Consider the following 26596-nt stretch of genomic DNA (forward strand, 5'->3'; position numbering starts at 1 on the left):
AGAGAGAGAGAGAGAGAGAAACAGAGGTAGAGAAACCGAGAGAGAGAAACCGAAAGAGATAAACCGAAAGAGGGAAACAAGGAATGAAGGGCATCTTCAGAACAGGAGGACCATGGAAAAGAACCAGAGAGGAGAGGTAACCAGAGTTCAATATGGTCAGTGGCTGTGCTCTCTGGAAAGTACATTATATTCATCAACAGAGAGCTTATATTGCTGCAGGGCAGAGAGACCTCAGCACAGCTAGAGGCTGACCACCCAGTCATCTCATAAAAAATGTATGTCTACAGTCCACAGCATCCAATGAGAAATCAAACCAGCCCTTAGTTATAGACCACTGCAGTATCTGTAGACTAGAAAACCACCCCTTAATACCAAACGAATAACCAAGCAAATCCTTGGCATACAGTAGAGATGCTGTGTGAAAGTCTCCTGGATAAGCCAGCTTTGAGCCCCCTGCCTGCCGATCTCCCAACACAAAGGCCACAGAGCAGAGTCGGGGGTTGGCGTTTAAGCTCCTCCAAAACCAGTAAACATATGTGCTGGGTGCCACATTAATCCACACAGGAAGCTGTCACAGTTGTTTGACACCTCCACTTCCTGTTGTCACCACACTTGTTTTTATTGGCCAAGCCCAAATCACGCTAGGAACAGGGGAGGGCAGGATAAAAAAAATAAAAAACAGATTTAAGGTGGACTGGTTTAAATGGACCTGAAATGATAAATATTTAGTGCAGTGCTGTTGAATCCATCTTAATTATTCCTGTACCCGCAGGCCTGGGCAATTCCATTCCTCGGGGGCCTGAATGGTGTCACACTTTTCCCCCATCCCTAGCAAACACACCTGATTTAAACTAATTGAATTGTTAACTGAAGATCATGATTAGTTGATTATTGGAGTCAGGTGTGTTAGCTGGGGCTGGGGCAAAAGTGTGACACCAATCAGGCCCCCGAGGACTGGAGTTGCCCAGGCCTGTAATTGTTACACATAAACAAAGTGCCACCTTAAAGGAGAATTTCACTATTTAGGACCCTAATCTGTATTTTTGATGTAAATTGCATTTTGTAGATTCCAGACAGTTTTTCTTTGCAATTTCACTTGTTTTTGAGAAACATACTCCACCAGCAATTTACTTTCTGAGCCTCATTCTGGAGATCCAGGGTGTCCAGAAACATGTAGAAAGGCTCTAAAAATACCCAAATACGTCATTTAACAAACAGCAAAGCTCTCAGTAGCATGATGCAGGTCTTTACACGCTGTACAAATTAAATTGTGTCATACCGAACTTGATCCACAAATTTGTAATCCATAATTTCCGAATGTGCATATTGACGCGCAAACATGTACACTACCAGTCAAAAGTTTTAGAACACCTACTCATCCAAGGGTTTTTCTTTATTTGTACTATTTTTACTATATAGACATCCAAACTATGAAATAACACATATGGAATCATGTAGTAAATAAAAAAGTGTTAAACAAATCAAAATATATTTTATATTTGAGATTTTTCAAATAGCCACCCTTTGCCTTGATGACAGCTTTGCACAATCTTGGCATTCTCTCAACCAGCTTCACCTGGAATGCTTTTACAACAGTCTCGAAAGAGTTTCCACATATGCTGAGCACTTGTTGGCTGCTTTTCCTTCACTCTGCAGTCTGACTCATTCCAAACCATCTCAATTTGGTTGAGGTCGAGGTATTGTGGAGGCCAGGACATCTGATGCAACACTCCATCACGCTCCTTCTTGGTAAAATAGCCCTTACACAGCCTGGAGGTTATGTTGGGTCATTGTCCTGTTGAAAACAAATGATAGTCCCACTAATCCCAAACCATATGGGATGGCGTATCACTGCAGAATGCTGTGGTAGCCATGCTTCTAAATAAATCACAGACAGTCTCATCAGCAAAGCACCCCCACACCATAACACCTACTCCTCCATGCTTTACGGTGAGAAATACACATGCGGAGAGCTGCTAGCTAGCTGCCGGTCGCTAATCTAACAAGCTAGCTCATAATCTTTTCTTTCAAACTACTCCATTACCAACATGTTCGACTACGAATACTAGGAGGAAGTGTTCGAATTTGCAGGCGAGCCATATTTATTTGAACCAGAATACACAGACGAGGATCTTAAACAGATGGAAGATGACAGAGAAAGGAGAGAGAGAGATGGAGCAGGCAGCGGCTCAGGCACATATTCAACCAGCAGCTGAGGCCTGACTCAGGACATCTGAGAAATGATGGTGTACCTGTGGGTAATGCCAAGCGATGCCCACTGAAGACAACGGTCTTCGCTGCAGGGAGATGGACCTGCTTATACCAGCCTTGGAAAATCTAGAATTGTCCAGCGACGAGACAACGTTGACAAGCGAGCCCACCCTACTCTGTGTAACCAGTTACAATGACTTTCCAGCCCTCATAAACCCAGCAGTTGTAGAAACGTTTTACCATGTGCCAAAAATAAACTGGAAGAAGAGAACTTAGCCAGAGGGACCCAATGGTCAGCTGTCAATAAAGTAAGTACCGATAGTTTGTGTGTGATAAGTAGACTTCCCAGCATTGCAGTATTCATAGCCTGTGTCAAATATCTAATCAGTCACCCTTGTGTTCAACATCATTTTATTCTGCTTTCGCACCGCTAGCTAACATGTTTATTTTTAGGGGGGGGGGGGTGCAATATAGACTTGTGGTTTACAGTGGTCTTGGAATGGGGATTGAAAGGCGAATGACTTTGACGTGGTCAGAGACGAGTGTTACCCAGTTGCGTCGTCATCACCATCCACAACAAGTACCCCTCACCCACCGGTGTCTACACTGGATTCAAGGAGGCAGATGGCGCATTCAGAATCCTTTGAAGAACCTTCCAAAGATGGCTCATCACCATTCCCTTCCCTTTCTATATCTCCCTTTCTCATTCATTTGTTTTTTTTATTTGTTTACTGCCATCCTTCTTGTATCTGCCAATGTGTACAACATCAAATAGGCCTTACGATACATGTAACATATAGCCTTGAAAACACCTGTGCTATGGATGTATAACAAGACCAAAAACAGTATAATAACTTAGAATTATATTTTGGGGGGAAATAATACATTTCCAATTGAGGAATGGAGAACGTGTAGAAGAGTTTTATTTCACAGATGGAATACATAACAAAATATAGACACTATCTGTAGAAAATCATCTCTGAACCCTCTCTCTGAACCTGGGAGTTGGGGAAACATTTGTGATTCTCAGGCTGCATCAAGTAGGTTACAATCCCTCGACTAGAGTCTGACTATTGTCTTGCCGTAGAGGGCTAAATGCCTTCTACGCTTGCTTTGAGGCAAGCAACAATGAACCATGTATGAGAGTACCAGCTGTTCTGGACGACTGTGTGAACACGCTCTCCATAGCCGATGTGAGTAAGACCTTTAAAACAGGTTAACATTTACAGACGGATTACCAGGATGCGTATTCTGAGCATGTGCAGCCCAGCTGGCAAGTGTCTTCACTGACATTTTCAACCTCTCCCCGACCCAGTATGTAATACCTACATGTTTCAAGCATATCAACATAGTCAATGTGCCCAAGAATGGCAAGGTAACCTGTCTAAATGACTATCGCTCTGTAGCACGCAAATCTGTAGCCATGAAATGCTTTGAAAGGCTGATCATGGCTCACATCAACACCATCATCCCAGACAACCTGGACCCACTCCAATTTGCATACCGCCCCAACAGATCCACAGATGTCACAATCTCTTGCAATCTCTATTGTATTCCAGACTGCAGATTCCCACTTGAAAAAAGGAACACCTACGTGAGAATAATGTTCATTGACTACAGCTCAGTGTTCAACACCATAGTGCCCTCCAAGCTCATCACTAAGCTATGGACACTGGGACTGAACACCCACCTTTGCAACTGGATCCTGGACTTCCTGACGGGCCGCCCCCAGGTGGTGAGGGGAGACAACAACACATCCGCTATGCTGACCCTTAACACTCCCTGTTCACCCACGACTGCATGACCGCACACGACTCCGACCCCATCATTAAGTTTGCTGACGACACAGCGGTAGTATGCCTGATCACCAGCGATGATGAGACAGCGTATGGGGAGGAGGTCAGAGACCTGGCAGTGTGGTGCCAGTACAACTACCTCTCCCTCAACGTCCGCAAGACAAGGGAGCTGATTGTAGACTATAGAAATTGGAGGGCCGAGCACGCCCCCATTCACATCGACAGACTGTAGTGGAGCGGGTCGAGAGCTTTAAGTTCCTCGGTGTCCACATCTCTAAGGATCTATCATGATCCAAACACACCAACACAGTTGTGAAGAGGGCACAACAACACCTCTTCCCCCTCAGGAGGCTGAAAAGATTTGGCATGGGCCCTCAGATCATCAAAAAGTTCTACATCTGCACCATTGAGAGCATCTTGAATGGCTGCATCACCACTTGGTATGGCAATTGCTTGGCCTCTAACCGTAAGGAGCTATACAGGGTAGTGCGTACGGCCCAGTAAATCACTGGGGCTGAGCTCTTTGCCATCCAGGGCCACTATACCAGGCGTTGTCAGAGAAGGCCCTAAAAATTGTCAAAGACTCCAGCCACCCAAGTCATAGACTGTTGTCTCTACAACCACACGGCAAGTGGTACCGATGCACTAAGTCTGGAACCAACAGAACCCTGAACAGCTTCTACCCCCAAGCCATAAGACTGCTAAATACTTAGTCCGGATAACTATCTACATTGACCCTTTTTTGACTCATCAAATACGCTGCTGCTACTGTTTACTATGTGTAACTTTATTCCTAGTTATATGTATGCTGTAAAAATTACTCAATTGTCATACTTGAGTAAAAGTAAAAATACCTTAATAGAAAATGACTGAAGTAAAAAGTGAAAGTCACCCAGTAAAATACTACTTGAGTAAAAGTCTAAAAGTGTTTGGTTTTAAATATACTTAAGTACCAAAAGTAAATGTAATTGCTAAAATGAACTTAAGTATCAAGAGTAAAAGTGTAAATCACTTAAAATTCCTTATATTAAGCAAACCAGACGGCACCACTTTCTTGTTTTTTTTTATTGACGAATTGCCAGGGGCACACTAACACTCAGACATCATTTATAGACAAAGCATTTGTGTTTAGTGAGTCTGACAAATCAGATGCAGCAGGGAAGACCGGGGATGTTCTCTTGATAAGTGTTTGAATTGTGTATCTATTATTACTTGTATTATTACGTGTTTTACTTTTCTATTATTTCTCTATTATCTCTCTCTCTCTGCATTGTTGAGAAGGGCCAATATGCACACGCCAGAAATGATCAGTTGAGTTCAACAAAATGGACTAGAACGTTGTGGATAAAGTCCAGTATGACAAAATGTCGTGCGTACAGCATCTAGAGACCTGCATCACGATACTGAGAGCTTTGCCATTTGTAATAAGACGTATTTGTGTGTTTTTGCAGTCTTTGTTCGTGTTTATGGGACGCCCTGGAACTCCAGAATGAGGCTCAGGAAATCCATTTCTGGTGTGGTAAATTGACATACAAAATACAGATTGGGGACCTAAATAGTGAATTTCTCCTTTAAATCAGATTGGGCTTCTGACTCACTCATCAGACATTTAATGCATTGTTTTCAGCATTGTTGCCCTGCTTAATCATCTTACAAGGCTCACTCCAGACTATTCTCCAGTGACATGTATTTGTGTGGGTGGATCTTTACAATGGTGTGTTGAGGTTAAGCACCATGCTCAATGGGGATAGCAGTATTCCCTTAACACGGATTACAAGCGCCAACACCCTGGCCTATTAGGTCACCCTACATCATCCTTCTCACTCTACCACTTCTATTCTCTTCTTTCTTCCCCCTCTCTCTCTCTCTCTCTCACTCCCCCCCATCTCTCTCTCCTGCCCCCCTCCATTCTACCTCTCCTCGTCTCTTTCTCCGACACATACACCACACATACAAGCCTCCTCCGTCCTCCCATGTGTAGCAGGTCCTAACTGCTGCCTCTCTGAGCTGTTGCTGCTAAATCAACAGTCAACAGTGTGGGCATCAAGAGGGCTGAGTGCTCGTGTTGCAACAACAACTGCAAGCAATTCAACCGGCAGTAATTGGCAATTCAATCAATGTGTCAACGGCAAGCAGCCTCCTACTGAGGCGGGGAGACAGGGGGAGGGAGAGATAGAGAGGGGAACGAGAGAAGACATGGAAAGAGCAGAAGAGAGGAGCTGATACACCCAGACGAACAGCAACAGAGAGATACAGAGAAACAAACGACCAGCAAGATGGAGAAGGGAGATAAACAGAGAAATAAAGAGTGTGACCGCCAGGCACAATAATGCACTGATGTGATTGTGATGTGCACCCCCTACACACCAAACCGAAGAAAATGCACGGACACGGGGAGGGACTAGCTGAACTTGTCCAATAACAAACTCAAATTCTCGTTGCAAAACGGTTCGGTACAGTTTGCACTAATGAATACGACCCAGGCCAGGGACACAGTGCACTAGATCAATGCCTTGTAATGCTATTAATGGTGTATAGTTAAGATGGAAGCTAATTACGTTGCTGATAAAATATGGTTCAGAAGATGCTGTCTGTGTGAGGTCTAAATGGCACTGCTAATCCCTATGTGGTGCACTACTTTTGACCAAGGCCCATAGGGCTCTGGTCAAAAGTAATGTACTATATGGGGAATAGGGTGCCATTTGGGTTCTAGTCTGTCTCATCATCACTGGAGAATTAGGCAGGCCAGCTAAACCCATGGTCCCAGTGGGGAGATAGTATGACTTCATGCTCATCCTTTTCATTTGGCAAAGCAGAGCCATGCAGGAGAGCTCTCTATGGGGCTTAATTTGACGCCTGTGTGTGTGTGTGTGTGTGTGTGTGTGTGTGTGTGTGTGTGTGTGTGTGTGTGTGTGTGTGTGTGTGTGCGCATGGATATGTGTGCAGCTGGCGTTCGCGTGTGCGTGCCCACATCCGTTAGCACATGCCTTTGTCTACACTGCATGGCCAAAAGAATGTGGACACCTGCTTGTCGAACATCTCATTCCAAAATCATGGGCATTAATATGGAGTTGGTCCCCCCTTTGCTACTATAACAACCTCCACTCTTCTGGGAACGCTTTCTACTAGATGTTGGAATATTGCTGTGGGGACTTGCTTCCATTCAGCCACAAGAGCATTAGTGAGGTCATTCACAGATGTTGGGAGATTAGGCCTGGCTCGCAGTCAGGGTTCCAATTCATCCCAAAGGTGTCCGATGGGGTTCATGTCAGGGAACTGTGCAGGCCAGTCAAGTTCTTCCACACCGATTTCGACAAACCATTTCTGTAGTGACCTCGCTTTGTGCACGGGGGCATTGTCATGCTGAAACAGGAAAGGGCCTTCCCCAAACTGTTGCCACAAAGTTGGAAGCACAGAATCGTCTAGAATGTAATTGTATGCTGTAGATTTCCTTTTGCTGGAACTAAGAACTAAGGGTCCTAGCCCGAACCATGAAAAACAGCCCCAGACCATTATTCCTCTTCCACCAAACTTTACAGTGGGCACAATGCATTCGGGCAGGTAGCATTCTCCCGGCATCCACCAAACCCAGATTAATCCGTCGGACTGCCAGATGGCGAAGCGTGATTCATCACTCCAGAGAACGCGTTTCCACTGCTCCAGAGTCCAATGGCGGTGGGCTTTACACCACTCCACAATTTGACTAACTGACTTGTTGGAAAGGTGGCACCCACCGGTACCACGGTGAAAGTCACTGAGCACTTCATTACGGGTCATTTTACTGCCAATGTTTGTCTATTAAGATTGTATGGCTGTGTGCTCGATTATATACACCTGTCAGCAACGGGTGTGGCTGAAATAGCCGATTCCATTAATTTGGCTGAGGGGGTTCGCACGCGAACGTGTGTGAGTGCCTTACGGTAGTGATGGAAACACACACTGGCTCCATGCTGCCGAGGTAGGATGTGGGGGGTCTGCTCTGCGTTGGTGTTTCATCACCCCCTCAGCCCCTCTCCCTACTTCCTATGAGAGAGACCAGGCAGGCTGGGCATAGGCCTGGATGGACGGTGCCAACACGCCAGCAGCCATCTGGCTCAGTATGGGCCTCTTGTGGAAGAGAGCCTAGCTAGTGCCATCACCCAGGCAGCAACACTTCCCGATCTAGCATGCTCCCCAATGTTCCGGGCATGTCCGACATGCTCCCAAATGTTCTGGCATGCTCCGCTATCATTCCATTGTTTGCTTTTTTTGTGACAACACAGAAGCCATGGGCCTGCCTCCCAAATGGCACCCTATTCTGTATATTGTGCACTGCTTTACAGAAGACATTTGGGATGTAGCCATGTTGTGCCATGGCCAGGCGTGTCCAGGCATGTTCTATCATGTGAGAACGGCTGGTGTGTTATCAAGGTCTTCACATGCCAGTCGTGATGGAGACGAAGCTAAACTGGAGCATTGTGCGACTGTGGCAGGAGGCAGCATAGCTGTGGGCGAATGGGAATCTTCGGTCTTAGTCAACGTTGTGGCCTAGTTAGGATGAGGAGTGGAGGCTATATTTATTTTATTTAACCTTTATTTAACTAGGCAAGTCAGTTAAGAACAAATTCTTATTTGCAATGACGGCCTGCGCCTTGTTCAGGGGCAGAACGACAGATTTTTTACCTTGTCAGCTTGGGGATTCGATCCAGCAACCTTTCGGTTACTGGTCCAACGCTCTAACCATTAGGCTACCTGCCACCCCTAAAGGAGCATTTAATGTTGCTCATAATGTCGTTCATAAAAATAGAAATGTATGTCAAGGAGCAGTGTTATTTCCTACAACTATATATGTATTATCTATTTTATGTCTTATGTCAAATGTATATTCGACACAGGACCAAATGTTATACTGTAGGCTAAACGACTGTGTTACTGCAAATATCCTTCGTGTCTATGTCTGCTTAGTGTCTATGTCTACTTAGTGTCTATGTCTTATAGAGGCCTAGAATGTATGTTAGACACAGCCTTACCGTGTGGACGAGCTTGATATTTACTGAAAGAGAAAGATCAATCTGTGAGCTAATGTGTTCCACTGAGACTGCATTACAGAGGGTAACCCTCTTCCCCCTTTGTCTAGTCTACACCTACTAGACTGTTCATATTTGCTCTGTCACAGCTAGGCACTCCTGTGTATTTTAGGGGGTGGAGGAGGAGGAGGGGGGGGTCCATGGGAAACAAAATTAGCAAGCGAGAGTGCGTGTTACATTATGCGTGCGTGTGTCTGTGTGAGCAGTGAGCAGTTCCTGGCAGTCCCAGGCCCTTTTACACAGCCATAATCCCTGAACTACAAGAGGCAAATCAATTGGCTGGGCAGAGGGTCAGTAATCCCCGGGTCAGTCGGCATGCCAGGCTGCAGCCACACACCCACTAGGTTCCAATGACCATACTAGCATACCACAATCCATATCTATTACAATGCCTTAATTCTAAGTATTGTGCTAGACTAGTGTTGCTATTTTAATACAGCCACTGGCTACAGGGGTCTCTGCCTGGATATCACAAGGGCCACTCAGGGGCCATGGAGGGCCAAAGAAGAGCCCAGACAAAGGAGTGGACTTATCATAGCCACCGTGTCTTGGTGATTTAGATTGAATAATGTACCTAGGTTTCACTTGGCGGGCAGAGATATAGGAGGACAGGCTCGTCGTATTGGCTGAAATGGAAAAGGTATCAAACACATGGTTTCCATATGTTCAATATATACTGTATTTATTCCATTCCAGCCATTGTGATTAGCCTGTCCTTTGACATGTCCACTCACCAGCCACCACTGGTATCAAAGGACCAAGAACAACAGAGTCTCTACTTCCTAAGGCAGCTGAAGAAATTCATCAAGCTGCCCCGAGTCCTCTCCTAATACTACCGTTGCACCATCGAGAGCTGGTTGCAGCTCAGGGTCTGGTACGGGGATTGCTCCGTCCGTGACCGCAAGGTCCTCCGGTGGGTGGTCAAGATGGCACAGTACATCACTAGGACCGTGCTCCCACCCATCCAGGACATCTACTTGAAACAGTGCCTGAGGAAGGTGCACAGCATCATCAAGGACCCCACACAACCCAGCCACGAGCTGTTCTCTCCTTTATCGTCAGGCAGACGGTATCGGAGCATGAGGTCTGATACCAACAAGCTCCGAGACAGTTTCTGTCTACAAGCCTTCAGACTGCTGAAAATTGAACTGGACTGACAACCTGCACTGACTCTCTGCACCTTAGCACAAATGCACTCACTCATGCACGCACATACACACCCACACAAACACACATATATACAGTATACATCATAACTGCTTCAACCAGACTCTTGTTATACTGCTCAATCCCCCCCTTCCCAAAACACGTGTAAATGTTGGACTATACATTGTGCCTTCCTGTATTATACTTGTGCTAAAAAATGTATTCTATTCTACTGAGCCGTTGACTTTATGTCCGTATTCTTATCTTCTACTATTTCTGATTGTTGTTGCATTGTCGAGAAGGAACCTGCAAGTAAGCATTTCGTCGGACGATGTATACCATGAGTATCTCGTATATACAACTAATTAAACAAGGAACACTTAAAACGAAGCCGGTTTTTATCTTCAATCAGCATGGATAGGAGGAGTTCTTACAAAATAATGGTCTGAGATGGACAGAAATAGAGATAGTGACCTGCAGGGAGTGTCATCACACATATTTGGCCTAAGTCGTCATAGCTCTACAAAACCCCAAGGACTCAATGGATGAAGTACTTCATATGTCCCATTATCACTGTGCACGTGAAGCCCCAACACACTAGGGGTGATGTTGACAATGACCAAAATAAATGCCCTGACGCTAGTGAAACAGCATCTCTCTCTCTCTCACACACACACACACACACACACACACACACACACACACACACACACACACACACACACTCCCCCAACACACACACACACACACACACACACCACCATCCCCCAACACACACACACACACCATCCCCCAACACACACATACACACACCATCCCCCAACACACACATACACACACACACACACACACACACACACACACACCATCCCCCAACAGACACGCACACACACACACACACACACACTCTCTCTCTGAACACCAGGGATCAAACGCAGCACTCTCCCTGTTCCACATTTCATACACTATTTATAATGTTCTCCCTGGATAAATTATTGATGAGCTATATTTTCTATTCCTCTCCCTGCACTTTCTGTACTGTTCTATGAAGGATCTACTACCCTCACTAACAACCCACTCAGGGCCCATCTCTCTCTGTGGCCTTTTCAATGGTTGCAAAAAAGTGCAACACTTTTGACCATAGCCCTGGTCAAAAGTAGTGCACTATATAGGGAGTAGGGTGCCATTTCGGATGTAAATACTGCTAAAGGGGACAGAACTGTAAGCAGCGGAAGGTAACCATTTCCTGCCATTATTAAAGTATAGTCCCATTCGGTATTAGATAGAACATGGCGGCCCTGGCCACCTGTGGGGAAAACAACCTGTGGTTGCCTAGTTTACCCCACTGGCTCACAGCAAAAGTTTTTTCAAATGCACATTTTTTGTTGTCTGATTGTTTTAGTCAATTACAAAGGTACATTTAAGAAAAGTACAACACTATTTAGAAAAATGTTATATTGTAGGGCTTCCCTCATGCCCCTTTTCATGACGTGCTAGCATCCACGTGAGTGAGCGCTAGCTAGCTACCGACCGGAACATTAAGCTAGCCAAGACCAACACAAACAAAACGGACTATACAGCGGTGTTACAAACGGACTATACAGCGGCGTTACAAACGGACTATACAGCGGCGTTACAAACGGACTATACAGCGGCGTTACAAACGGACTATACAGCGGCGTTACAAACGGACTATACAGCGGTGTTACAAACGGACTATACAGCGGTGTTACAAACGGACTATACAGCGGTGTTACAAACGGACTATACAGCGGTGTTACAAACGGACTATACAGCGGCGTTACAAACGGACTATACAGCGGTGTTACAAACGGACTATACAGCGGTGTTACAAACGGACTATACAGCGGTGTTACAAACGGACTATACAGCGGTGTTACAAACGGACTATACAGCGGCGTTACAAACGGACTATACAGCGGCGTTACAAACGGACTATACAGCGGTGTTACAAACGGACTATACAGCGGCGTTACAAACGGACTATACAGCGGTGTTACAAACGGACTATACAGCGGTGTTACAAACGGACTATACAGCGGCGTTACAAACGGTTACAAACGGACTATACAGCGGTGTTACAAACGGACTATACAGCGGCGTTACAAACGGACTATACAGCGGTGTTACAAACGGACTATACAGCGGTGTTACAAACGGAATATACAGCGGTGTTACAAACGGACTATACAGCGGCGTTACAAACGGACTATACAGCGGTGTTACAAACGGACTATACAGCGGCGTTACAAACGGACTATACAGCGGCGTTACAAACGGACTATACAGCGGCGTTACAAACGGACTATACAGCGGTGTTACAAACGGACTATACAGCGGCGTTACAAACGGACTATACAGCGGTGTTACAAACGGACTATACAGCGGCGTTACAAACGGACTATACAGCGGCGTTACAAACGGACTATACAGCGGTGTTACAAACGGACTATACAGCGGTGTTACAAACGGACTATACTAAAAAATAACATGTCTTACCTGCAGTGGCGACCCGTCAATCAGGGCAGGTGGGGCAGACACCTGTTTTAAGCCACACATTTTTAGCAAAAAAATAATAATTTTGGACTGGTTACAACTGGTAACTCGGAACTGTGAAAACTTGACTTCAGTGAGTTCATGACAACTGGGAATTCCGGGGAAAAAATAGCTCAAACTGGGAAATACGTTTTAAACGTTCATCCAACTTGGAATTGTAAGTCGGGAACTCTGGCCTCTTTCTAGAGCTAACGGCCTAAAGATCAATAACATCGTCATGATTCAACATTGTTTTTTTTTAGTTCCCAGTTGTCTTGAAAGCACCATAAATCCAGAGAATGCCAGACTTTAATGACAAAGTTGGCCCAGGAAGGACCGCCATGCCACCTTCCTGTTCAAGTGAGCACAGCACAACAAGGTGAGTCCAAAAATGTATTGTATGCTGCTACATAAATGATGTAATATACCAGGGAGATATGTATACTGTAGCTAAGAAAGTAATACTAAGTGTATGTGCCTCACCCTAATAATTTGGTCTCTTACCCCTCTTAATTTCCCTAATGTTCTGACTTGGTGGTACACATGTAGCCTATAACCTGATTTAGAAAAATCTAATCATCAAATTTTGTAAGAGCTTTCATTGTGTGCTTATATGCCCCCTTTACTTATCCTACGGTTCTGACTTGGTGTACAGGGAGAACAAAGTAAGAGCGTTCTGAATGTTCTGAATTCTGTCGCTGTACATTTCAAAAGTGCTAAACAAATAGTTGTATTGACTACGTCCATCCTAGCTCGCTCATTAATTTCTTAAACGAAATGACGGATTACCGCTCGTTGTCCCCTTATGCCATAGTTTTTACATCTAAATTGACATTAGAAATAACATTTGTTTAAGCAAGTCAGCCATATCAGTTATAAATAAGGCTGAATTAACTGTTTCCCTGCCAGACAAGGGTCCACTGATAAGCAGGTGTAGCAGTAGTAAGAGACGGCTTTATGTTGAGACAGCTTTATGTAGGCCCAGTTTGTGGGCCCAGTTTAGTGCAATTAATGTATTGTTTAGTGTTGTAGTGTGAGAGAAAAATTACATATTTACCTGATCTATTTGATATTAATGGTTAACAATTAATATTTAACTAATAGTAATACATTTCTGTCCTACTAGTGTCTGTGTTTTTATGGTCTCCACTCGGTCCAACACTCAAGGGTGTGGGGTCGAACCGCTTCATTATTGCAATAATTAAACAAAAAAAAATGTCATGATTGTTTGAAGAAATGAAAAAAATTATCTCTTCAGGATAAATTTCCACGACAGTAGTGGTTTTGCTGGCATGCATCCCACATTGTTTATTTTTCTTGCCCCACCAAGATTTACATGCTAAAATCGGCACTGCTTACCTGTGATGAATTGTTTTCCTCACACCTAGCTACTTGTACCCTACTTGGACCCCGGGTACCCACATTTCCCATGTCGAATAGTGTGAAGCCACAGGATTCTTCTCACATTCTCTATTTCCCTATGTGGGAGCATTGCAAACCGAACCGTAGGTCGGGATTTTATACCTGGTTACATTGAACAACACAGCAGCTTTTCAGCATATTTAGTTATTTCTACAGTTGAAGTCGGAAGTTTACATACACCTTTGACAATTACATTTAAAATTAGTTTTTCACAATTCCTGACATTCAATCCTAGTAAAGATTCCCTGTCTTAGTTTAGTTAGGATACTTTATTTTAAGAATGTGAAATGTCAGAATAATAGTAGAGAGAAGGATTTATTTCAGATTTTATTTCTTTCATCACATTCCCAGTGGGTCAGAAGTTTACATACACTCAATTAGTATTTGGTAACATTGCCTTTAAATTGTTTCACTTGGGTCAAACATTTTGGGTAGCCTTCCACAAGCTTCCCACAATACGCTGGGTGAATTTTGGCCCATTCCCCTCCTGACAGAGCTGGTGTAACTGAGTCAGGTTTGTAGGCCTCCTTGCTCGCACAAGCATTTTCAGTTCTGCCCACAAATTGTCTATAGGATTGAGGTCAGGGCTTTGTGATGGCTACTCCAATACCTTGACTTTGTTGTCCTTAAGACATTTTGCCACAACTTTGGAAGTATGCTTGCGGTCATTGTCCATTTGGAAGACCCATTTGCGACCAAGCTTTAACTTCCTGACTGATGTCTTGAGATGTTGCTTCAATATATCCACATGATTTCCCTCCCTCATGATGCCATCTATTTTGTGAAGTGCACCAGTCCCTCCTGCAGCAAAGCACCCCCACAACATGATTCTGCACCCCCGTGCTTCATAGTTGGGATGGTGTTCTTCGGCTTACAAGACTCCCCCTTTTTCCTCCAAACATAACAATGGTCATTATGGCCAAACAGTTCTATTTTTGTTTCATCAGACCAGAGGACATTTCTCCAAAAAGTACAATCTTTGTCCCCAGGTGCAGTTGCAAACCGTAGTCTGGCTTTTTTATGGTGGTTTTGGAGCACTGGCCTTTCAGGTTGTGTCGATATAGGACTCGTTTTAGTGTGGATATAGATACTTTTGTACCTGTTTCCTCCAGCATTTTTACAAGGTCCTTTGCTGTTGTTCTGGGATTGACTTGCACTTTTCGCACCAAAGTACTTTAATCTCTAGGAGACCGAACGCATCTCCTTCCTGAGCGGTATGACGGCTGCGTGGTCCCATGGTGTTTATACCTGCGTACTATTGTTTGTACAGATGAACGTGGTACCTTCAGGCGTTTGGAAATTGCTTCCAAGGATGAACCAGACTTGTGGAGGTCTACAATTTTTTTTCTGAGGTCTTGGCTGATTTCTTTTGATTTTCCCATGATGTCAAGCAAAGAAGCACTGAGTTTGAAACTAGGCCTTGAAATACATCCACAGATACACCTCCAATTCACTCAAATTATGTCAATCTGCCTATCAGAAGCTTCTAAAGCCATGACATCATTTTCTGGAATTTTCCAAGCTGTTTAAAGGCACAGTCAACTTAGTGCATGTAAACTTCTGACCCACTGGAATTGTGATACAGTGAAATAATCTGTCTGTAAACAATTGTTGGAAAAATTGCACAAAGTAGATGTCCTAACCGACTTGCTAAAACTATTGTTTGTTAACAAGAAATGTGTGGAGTGGTTGAAAAACAAGTTTTAATGACTCCAACCTAAGTGTACGTAAACTTCCTACTTCAACTGTATATAAAACAATCAACGACAACGTTAGCTCTTTTACCATGGAGGTCAATGGGAAAGAACATTTATTTTCCCCCATTTGTGGGTGTGGTTGAGGAGAATTCCTTTTTATGATGTGAATATCGACTTGGAGTATCGGGACTGACTATAATACTATAATCATAGTTATTTGAGTCACAGTAACATTCTCTATCCTAGATGCTCTGAGGAAAATCTAAGGATGTGTGCCAAATGGCACCCTATTCCCTTTTTAGTGCACAATTTTTGACGAGAGTTCTATTGGCTCAGGTCTAAAGTAGTGCACCACATAGGGAATACGGTGCCATTGGCAGTCTTAGACACAGGAGGATAAAGCTTCACACTCCTCTGCACACACACACACACACACCTGCCTGGAGGACCACAAACACATTGTTTGTGGTCTGTCTTTTATAGACGCTGTTCGCAGTGCGCTGTGACATTTTACATTTGTATAAATGTCAGTAAATCTGGTAATATCGCAATCACACACACACACACACCTAGGAGCAGACACACACACCCAGGAGCGATCATACACACACACAAACCACCAACTCCATTTAGACCCAGATGTAAATTAGACCAGTCTGCTCACATCAGTAGAAAAACAACAACAATTTATGTTGTTTTATTTACCTGCACAACCAGAGGAACAATGACACTATAATAATATAGAATACACGAGAATGATACAGATTACAATAGAATAATCTCCCCTGAAAGCCAGCATTGGGGAAGTAACTAACACACACACACATCTTATTCACTAGAGACCCATAGAAATCCCACAGCTCTGATTGATGTGAATCACATAGGCTGCTGTAACATACAGGTAACTGACAAAATAAAGGAAACACTTGAGTAAAATAGTATTTTGAAAGTAGGTGCTTCCACACAGGTGTGGTTCCTGATAAAGCAAGTAGGTGCATTGAATGAGGTAATAAAGCAAGTAGGTGCATTGAAGCTGTACTGTCTCATAGTGGCCCAACACCCTATTGAGACACTTTTTATTTTGGTGTTTCCTATATTTTGGCAGTTACTTGTAAAATCTCTCTCTCTCTCCTCTCAGTCATTATCTCTGTCTCGCACTTTCTTTTTCTCCCTCCCACTATCTCTCTTCATCTCTCACTTCCATGCTCTCTCTCTCACACACACACTGTCTTTCTCGCTCTCTTTTCAGTAAACTGTCCAGATTAAAATGGGAGCTAAGTCCTCATTTGATATACACTACAGTACAGTCCATATATCAAATGGCAATGAATTATGCATTATGGCTCCCATAGGGCTGAGAGGAATTGTAATCCCAAAAATTATCCCAGATTTTCTACCCCACATTCGTAGGGGGAAAAAAGGTGTTATCTAAAACCTAAAAGGGTTCTTCGGCTGTCCCCGTAGGATAACCCTTTGAAGACCCCAAACGAGTTCTACCTGGAACCAAAAGGGGTTCATCCTGGAACCAAAAAGGGTTCTCGTATGGGGATAGCCGAAGAACCCTTTTGGAACCCTATTCTCAGAGTGTAAAGATTTCCGGGTTTTCTTCGAGAACTAAAATCGTGTATAATTGCGCCAGTTTTAGAGAAGATACTAAGACGAGTAGCGGAGGCGGAACAATGTCTATGGGCCAAGTGTTCCCTCCTCCTCCGGATTTCAAAAGAAGCGAACACCTGCAAAAAAAACAAATCGGGATTTGTCTAAATGACCAGTGATGGAACAATGACCGGAGCAAAGTTCCTTGTTTAGTCGTTGCATCGGTTGACAGATGCTACGATACCAGTTATGTTACATGCATCTGCCCATGAGAGATTAGACTTCTTAAAATAACCACACACACACAAATACACACAAACACAATGACAGATCACAATGCCCAAGCCTGTATGCAATGAAACAATGTATTGTAGAGTACACCATGTAAACCACTGACTGGTCTACAGTGGTCCCGCTTAAATGTAGAGACAAGCGATGAAATGTTCTGATTGGTCAAAGGCAGCACCTGCTAGACCCGAGGGGAATATGGGTTGGCTAGTGGAGCTGTCTGTATGGTGGGGAATGTGGGTTGGCTAGAGCAGTGGTTCTCAAACCTTTCCTAAGCGACCCCCAGCCATTCCATGTATTTGATCTATTCCAGAGCTAGCACACCTGATTCAATTCGTCAGCTAATCATAAAGTCCTTGACTAGGTGAATCAGGTGAGTTAGTTCAGGACTACAACAACATTTTGAAACATTTGGGGATCTCCGAGGAGAGGTTTGAGAACCACTGGGCTAGAGAACCTGTCAAATGGTGTGGTGCTGAATGCTGGTTGGCTAAAGGAGCTGTCCGGTGAGGTGGTGCTGAATGAGGGACGGCTATAGGAGCTGTCCGGTGATGTGGTGCTGAATTTGGGTTGGCTGGAGGAGCTGTGTAATGCAGGGGTGCTGAATGTGGGTTGGCTTGAGCAGGGTCCACTACACAGCGGATTCGACTAATCAAAGCTTGATGATGACTTAGTTGGTCATTTGAATCAGCTGTGTAGTGCTAGGGCAAAAACCAAAACGTGCCCCAGGGGGGGGCCCCAGGACGGAGTCTGGGCTATAGGAGCTGTCTAGTGCAGTGGGGCTGCTCCTCTCCTCCTTTCCCCATGCATTAGACCAATTACAGCCACACCCAGAGAGAGAGAAAAAGAGAGAAAGAGACAGAGAGAGAGGATGGCCACAAATAAACCTAGAGGGAGGGTGAGAGAGATCAAGAGAGGGTTAGCCTATAGCCAGGACAGGAAAGAGGGAGAAGGCAGGAAAAAAAGAGGGAGAGTGTTTGTGTGTGTTAGTCGGGGAAGCAAACAGAAGAATCAGCACTCTCCTTACACAGTTCTCTAGCCCTTACCAACAAACCTGCAGATACAGATACAACATAGGCATTGTACCAATTACATTTACATCCGAATCTGCCACTATAGAGCCCAAACAAAACCTAGCCTGCTGATGCAATCTTCAAACACACACAGGTTGATTGACGCTGCCGTAGAGTTGCACAACACCACGGCGAGACATCTCATCACATCACGTCGAAACTTTCTGTACTCTTTGGACGTCTCATGAAACTCATCGGCTCGGCTTGTTCAGCTGCTTCTGAATGCACCCAGGCATCAAAGCAGTACCTGACAAACGATAGCGCCGTGTTTCCATAGCGATCTATCTATCTATCTATAATTGGCCGGAGCCACTGCTACTGCCAGCCAGATGCCGAGGAAGACAAGGCAGGCCCATAACAAGCCCAACACCGGCCACTAATCTTGTTATTACTGCCATCATTCAATTGGGCCTGATTTGCATAATTAAGCTCCGTGATTGGCCTGACTCCTGATTGGCCTGAAAGCCTAACGAGCCTCTGTTCTAACGAGTGGCCTTTTTTTTTTTTTTTTTTTTTTTTGGTTCTATTGGAAAGAATCAGGGGGCGCACCTTTAACCCTGTGAGACCCAAGCAAAAATCCAAATGAGGATAAAAAAATGTTTTACCCTTCAGAAATACTTCTAATAGGCCAATGATGAAAATAATACATTTTTGGAATTTCACGTTTGTAGAATAATTGTATCTAAGCTTTGCAAAAATGCACCATTGAGCTTCAATGGCGGGACAAATTTTTATTCTATTTTAAAAAATCACATCAAATTGGATCAAAAGCATTGACATGTGATGGGAAAAATTGTCTTACGGTATATACATTTAAAATGAGGTCATATTTTGTCTGAAATAGCCAAATTGATCAACTTGGATCTATCCAAATGTTAGTATTTTGCTAACAAATTCATACTTTTTTGAAGGATCAAGTATTTTGTGGGTTTTCTATGTATGGAGAACATTGAATTTGTTTTCAGTAATATTTGGTTGTCCTTTCTAGTTGAACTTGGGAGAGAGATAGCCATCCTATCTTACTTCTTCACCATAAAATGAATGGTCGTCGATGGCAGTATTCTGACCTCATAAACCAATCATTTAAAAAATATATATATAAATGTTTGTTCTTTTGATACGTAGAGAGAACATCAAAGCATTTTGTTTTCCATATTTGCATTATTTGGAAAGGAAACAATCTCACTTACTTCTGCATTAAAATATGAATGTGGCCCCATGTCTCAGATTTGCAAACCTTTAAGCGCAATTATGTGTTTTTGGAATACTTACAAAACTACCTCTAGCTCAGAATGTTTGTTTCTCAATAAATACAAAAAAAGAAAATTGACATAATCATCTTAGAGAAGACAAGAAAAGAAATGTCAAGTCATGGGCTTGCATGGATGGCTACCAACATACAGTATGCTTGTTTATTTATATATTTTTATTTAACCTTTATTTAACAAGAAAGTTAAGAACAAATTCTTATTTTACAATGACGGCCTACTCCGGCCAAACCCTCCCAACACTGGGCCAACTGCGTGCCGCCCTATGGGACTCCCGATCACTGCCGATTGTGATACAAACCAGAGTCTGTAGTGACGCCTCTAGCTTAGACCGCTGCGCCACTTGGGAGTCAGACGGTATGCTTGTGTAGGGGACCAGTGGGATCTCAGACGAGTGGACAGTTTTCTAATGTTTCAGAGGCTACTGATGCCACAATAATACTGACACACACCAAATACTACTGTTTGGGTCTAAGGAGACGAACTAGGTAGTGTTTGACATTTTTTGTTAAGTTTAGGACCGGTACTGGATGCAATTTAGGCAGCGTTGTATTTTTACAACCGTGGGTTAAGAGGGTTAAAGGGGTGAGTCACTCACACTGCCTTGTGAATCACCATAGGTTGTTCATTATGACTCATTGATATTAATGAATGAGTCATCTATTACTCAGAAAGGATCAAACCCAATTTAGTTTTATTGGCCATGTCAATGTCCCTAATGGCATCCTATTCCCCATGGGCCCTGTCTAAACTAGTGCACTGCATCGGGAATAGGGTGCTATTTGTGACCTAAATCTCCCTTTCCACCACAGGGGAGACTGTTGTGAGTCACAGGGCATCACTTCTGGAGCGACACAATCCCACCTGATTACTAGAGACAGACAGGAAGCAGCAGGAAGAGTGCCCAATAAACCACGGTTTGTATTCATTAGGGGCATTCAACGGGAAAATGTTTTTGCAACAGAAAACAAAAACAAGATCAAGTTGTCCCTCCCTGTTTCAGTCTGTTTTCTTTCGTTTGGTGCCTAATGAATACAACCCAGATGTATCAAATAGTAATGCCCCTGACCCACACCAATGGGAAAGCTTTAGTAGAACGCAGGTTTAAGAAAGACAGAGAAAGACTAGGGCAGCCAGAGTGAGACATATTCTATTGCACTATGACATGGCATTTTTATAGAAACACATCCATAAACTATTCTATCATCTATTTCACCACAGATGGCCCAGTTTTATCACAGGGCACTTGGCCCTTATTCAGACATGATCACATCCACCCACATACCTCACACAAAGCCACAAAACTGTGCATCTCCCTCTCACACACTCCCCCACACACACACACACACACCCACACACAGGAAGAGAAACCACAACCAACTGAAGACTCCGATGACTAGAGATCAGAGATGAGACCGCTCTTACCTCCAGATGGGGTGCAGGGTTGAATCCACACAGGTTGCAGACCTGGGCGTGACACTGGGTGCAGGTGCTGTAGTTGGCCGGCTCGCCCGTCACCCCCACGTTGAGACTGGTCTTACACAGGGGACAGCAGGCACCTTTGGCCTGCTGCTGGGGTCCCTGTTGGGGTGCGTGGGATCCCTGTTGGGGTGCGTGGGGTCCCTGTTGGGGTGCGTGGGGTCCCTGTTGGGGTGCGTGGGGTCCCTGTTGGGGTGCGTGGGGTCCCTGTTGGCCTGGATGAGTTCCTAGTGGTTTCCCAGCCCCAGCTGCAGCTCCCTGGGGTCCGGCTGGTTTGGGGGCAGGTTTGGGGGGCTGTTGGGGCTGTGGCGGAGCAGCTACTGGGTTATCTGATATGAGGGTGCTGGCCTGGTTGAGGAGGGAGGCACCGAAGCCACCGAAGCCTCCAAACAGCTTCCCAAAGGTCTGCTCGGGGGCGGCGGCCGGGGGTGGGGGCTGGCGGGACGGGGAGCTCCCTGCACTACGGGTGTGGTCCTGGCGGAGGGGCAGGGGCTGGTGGGCAGGGGAGCCACGGAGGTCAGGCTGGGATGGAGCTTTGGCCATACCTGGGAGAGGGACAGCTCCTGGGGGGAGACGAGCCCCACCCTGACCCTGGGCTGGAGCAGGGCCCCCTGGACTTCTCTGCTGCTGAGGGGTCTGCCCCGGGCCTGGACCAGTCTGTCTGTTAGGGCCCGGTGGAGGCTGGGCCTGTGTCGGAGCCTGATGCTGGGTTAGAGGCTGTGCCTTAGGTGGGGCTTGGGGCTGGGGCTGAGGTTGGACCTGGGGCTGAGGTTGGACCTGGGGCTGAGGTTGGACCTGGGGCTGAGGTTCAGAGATGGGCTCTGGTTTGGCTTGGTGAGAAGGAGAGTGGATCTGCTGCTGGCTCTTGGAGCGAGGTGTCTCCATGTCCATTCCCAAAGCTCTCTGCATCTGGCAGTTCAGACACAGCCACTCCTGGACCTACGGTAGCAATAAAGAATAAATAAAACCGCATTAGCAAGAGGTATCTATACAGAGTACTATACATACCCAGTGTCACCAACTGAATTCACTAAAATCATTGCATGTTACCCGATTGGTTTTATTAACAAAAATCAATACATCAATTTCTGAAAACTTTATAGACAATCGATGGATGTTTTCAAGGAACAACTCATATGTCAAATATACATTGAGCAAGAGAACTGGAGCCGTGTGTATCAAGCGTCTCAGACGTCATGTCCCCCTGTCCGTAAAATGCTAATCGGAAAAGCAGAACTGATCCTAAATCAGCACTCCTACTCTGAGAAGTTTGATACACCTTGGCTTGTCTCACTAGGAGCCTCTTGTTGGTAAACAGCAGGGCTGATACATGATGACGTAAGCTTACTGACACATGGCATGGGATCTATCGCCTTCTGTCCTCTCTCACGCTGTCTTGTCTCAGTCCTTCTCTCCTCGCTTCCCTCTTCCTCCCTTTGCCTTTCATGTCTTCGCTGTCTCTCTCTCTGCCCCTGCCTCTCTCTCTCTCTCTCTCTCTGCCCCTGCCTCTTCCTCCCTCTTGCCTTTCATGTCTCTCTGCCTGTCTCTCTCTGTCTCTGCCCCTGCCTCTCTCTCTCTCTCTCTCTCTCTCTCTCTCTCTCTCTCTCTCTCTCTCTCTCCCTCCCTCCCTCCTCCCTCCCTCCCTTTTCCCTCTTCACCAGGCAGATACTGTAACAAGACAGGAGTGACACACCCCTCTCCATCTCTCCCTCTACGAGTTGAGAACCACACCCTCCCTGTCCCCTGTTCCAGCACCATGATGCGCGGGGACAGGGCACATGGAGGGTGTGGTCTTCAACTCGGACCTTTAGAACACAGAACCATGTGGCCCCTAGTTTCACTCACAAACCATACTAATCATGTTTACTAATAATATATGCCGTTTAGCTTTTATCCAATGCGACTTACAGTCATGCACGCATATATTTTTCATATGGATGGCCCAGAACAAATCCAACCAACGATTCATGGCGTTGCAAGCACCATGCTTTACAAACGGAGCCACACACACACACGCACACACACACACACACACACACACACACACACACACACGCACACACACGCGCGCGCGCGCACACACACACACACACACAAATTCACACAAAGAAGAAAGGCCCCGTCTTCCCAGACATCCCTGTTTCATCAACGAAGTATGATTTCAGAGGACTAGCTCTTTCCTTTAATGAGTAACGGTGCGTGGGTGACATCACTGGGGAAGCCAATACAGAAAGAAAAGCCATATTACAACCTATGTGTTGTGATAATGGTGTTGTTTGCTCTAAAAACCTGTTAGTTCATATGCCTTGCGACTGTGATACATAGCCCTAAATGCCAAGACAATAAGAATAATATTATATTCTTATAAATAATAAATTCATCAATTCAACCACACATTTGTTCCATTACAAAACCTGGAGAGCAGCATCTGTCCAGTGATGTGTATGGCTGTCATACAGTACACTCTTTTATTTTGTGTTGTCCTAGGCTACCTGGCTAACATGCTTGCTCACTAGCCTAACTTGCATTCATGGGCAATGTTAGCCTTCTATATCTAGGTACGTATTCAAACTTCCATCCTCTCAGGCCAGGGGCACAGCAATGTATGAATTAATGGTTGGATCAGAATCGCCGTTGTAATCATTAGCCAGTACGGAGAATTTAGTAAAACCACAAGTCTAAATCCCTATCTCCATCCATGGTTAATTTAGTAAAGAGATGATTTTAGCTAGCTAGCCACCGGAGGACAGCAACACAACGAGATGTAAAACAATTCACGTTTTTTTTCTGTCAATAATGGCATTTGTGATGTCATGTGATGTGATTGGCCTGAAGCCAAATCCAAAAACGGACTGGGTTTTTTTTGTGCGCCACGACCATTCACAGCTGAGGTCACTCAGTTTAGCTCAATGCTGATTGGCTATTATTTTATTCATTTTTTTATTAAGGGAGGCCAAATGCTTGCTGGCTTCCCTTGCATTGAATGGTTCGGGCGGCAACAATGTAATGCTCTTTCTGATCAGACAGCATCAGATAGATACGCTACACATACTGAGGCAGAGGGGCGCTGTTTCGTTTGCTCGGATGCTTTCTCCGGTGAGATACATTCTGCCTCTTGCAAATTAAAGGACATTTTTGAAACACAGAGGGGAAAGATATGTTAGTTTCGATGTTTTTTTCTTGGTACATTTTTTTGTGGAAGCCTGGCTTCCCTTGGCATCCATGAATACACACCGCCGCATTTAATGGCTGTTTATGGTCTCTGGAAGTGATTGCAAGTAAATGAGTCTGTTCTTACATCATTAAGTTTCTCATTTTGTACTGAGACGTAATGAATCTTGTCTTGCATGTTTTTTTTCTGTCTAGCCAGTCTGTACCAGCCACTATTGATCATTGCTCATGAATATGATTCCCTCATTACTTCCTTCCATGTTATTGCTCTGAAGATCCAATTTTGAACCGCTTCAAAAGCACACAGACACACATATCGGTATTTCATGTCACTCAAAAGCACACAGACACACATATCGGTATTTCATTTCACTCAAAAGCACACAGACACACATATCGGTATTTCATTTCACTCAAAAGCACACAGACACACATCGGTATTTCATTTCACTCAAAAGCACACAGACACACATATCGGTATTTCATTTCACTCAAAAGCACACAGACACACATATCGGTATTTCATTTCACTCAAAAGCACACAGACACACATATCGGTATTTCATTTCACTCAAAAGCACACAGACACACATATCGGTATTTCATTTCACTCAAAAGCACACAGACACACATATCGGTATTTCATTTCACTCAAAAGCACACAGACACGCATATCGGTATTTCATTTCACTCAAAAGCACACAGACACACATATCGGTATTTCATTTCACTCAAAAGCACACAGACACACATATCGGTATTTCATTTCACTCAAAAGCACACAGACACACATATCGGTATTTCATTTCACTCAAAAGCACACAGACACACATATCGGTATTTCATTTCACTCAAAAGCACACAGACACGCATATCGGTATTTCATTTCACTCAAAAGCACACAGACACACATATCGGTATTTCATTTCACTCAAAAGCACACAGACACACATATCGGTATTTCATTTCACTCAAAAGCACACAGACACGCATATCGGTATTTCATTTCACTCAAAAGCACACAGACACGCATATCGGTATTTCATTTCACTCAAAAGCACACAGATCTGTCTAGTTCCGCTCACACAAACACACAGACAGACACACAAACTCCTGTGTTCACTCATACAAACAGACAGACACAAACACTCATATATTCACTAGTACCCAGAGACAGACAAACACACAATATGTCGCCGAAACATGCAGTTCTACAAAGACATACACAGAATTGTACACGGAAGAGTTTAAGAGGCGATATGTATTGTATTTACGTATATCACTGTTGGGCTATAACATGTCCAGCGACAGCCAAGATGCCATGGCTGTGTTGTGACATGCAGTCCACATCCACTTGGCACACACGGGTTGAGTCAACGTTGTTTCCAAGTCATTTCAATTGAAAGACTTTGAACCAACGTGGAACAGATGTTGAATGGACGTTTGTGCCCCAGTGGGGAGGGCTCTAGTTCTGTATCTGACTATCCTGTACTATCCTCCACAGGACTGGTCATGTCAAGCATATACAGTAGGTAGTGTCCCAAATTGCAACCTATTCCCTATTTAGTGCACCACTTTTGAGCAGAGGGCAGTGGTCAAAAGTAGTGCTCTAAAAAAAGGGGCCTGGTCAAAAGAAGTGCACTAAATAGGGAATAGGGTACCATTCCAAACAGGGCCCTGGTCAAAACGAGTGTACGAAATCACTTCCAGGGTGCCATTTGGGACACACCCATGGACAGCTAGTGCATTTTACAACTCCAGCCAGCCAGGCACGATAGCATAGAATCATTATGCCTGGTTGGTGAATGCTAGAAAAAGAACCCCTCT

The 26596-nt window shown here is 44.6% G+C and overlaps 1 protein-coding gene across 1 annotated transcript in view; it reads right to left on the bottom strand.

Annotated features, from left to right (window-relative positions):
• The window catches only part of LOC112222711 (protein bassoon-like), a 137826-nt gene that overhangs the window by 85650 nt on the left and 25580 nt on the right, over positions 1-26596 (bottom strand). The window contains exon 3 of the mRNA XM_042305280.1: positions 21545-22537. Coding sequence (XP_042161214.1) covers positions 21545-22537 — 993 coding nt within the window. The remainder of the gene's footprint in view (positions 1-21544; positions 22538-26596) is intronic.

The sequence above is a fragment of the Oncorhynchus tshawytscha genome, linkage group LG02, assembly GCF_018296145.1.
Source record: "Oncorhynchus tshawytscha isolate Ot180627B linkage group LG02, Otsh_v2.0, whole genome shotgun sequence".
Lineage (NCBI taxonomy): Eukaryota > Metazoa > Chordata > Actinopteri > Salmoniformes > Salmonidae > Oncorhynchus > Oncorhynchus tshawytscha.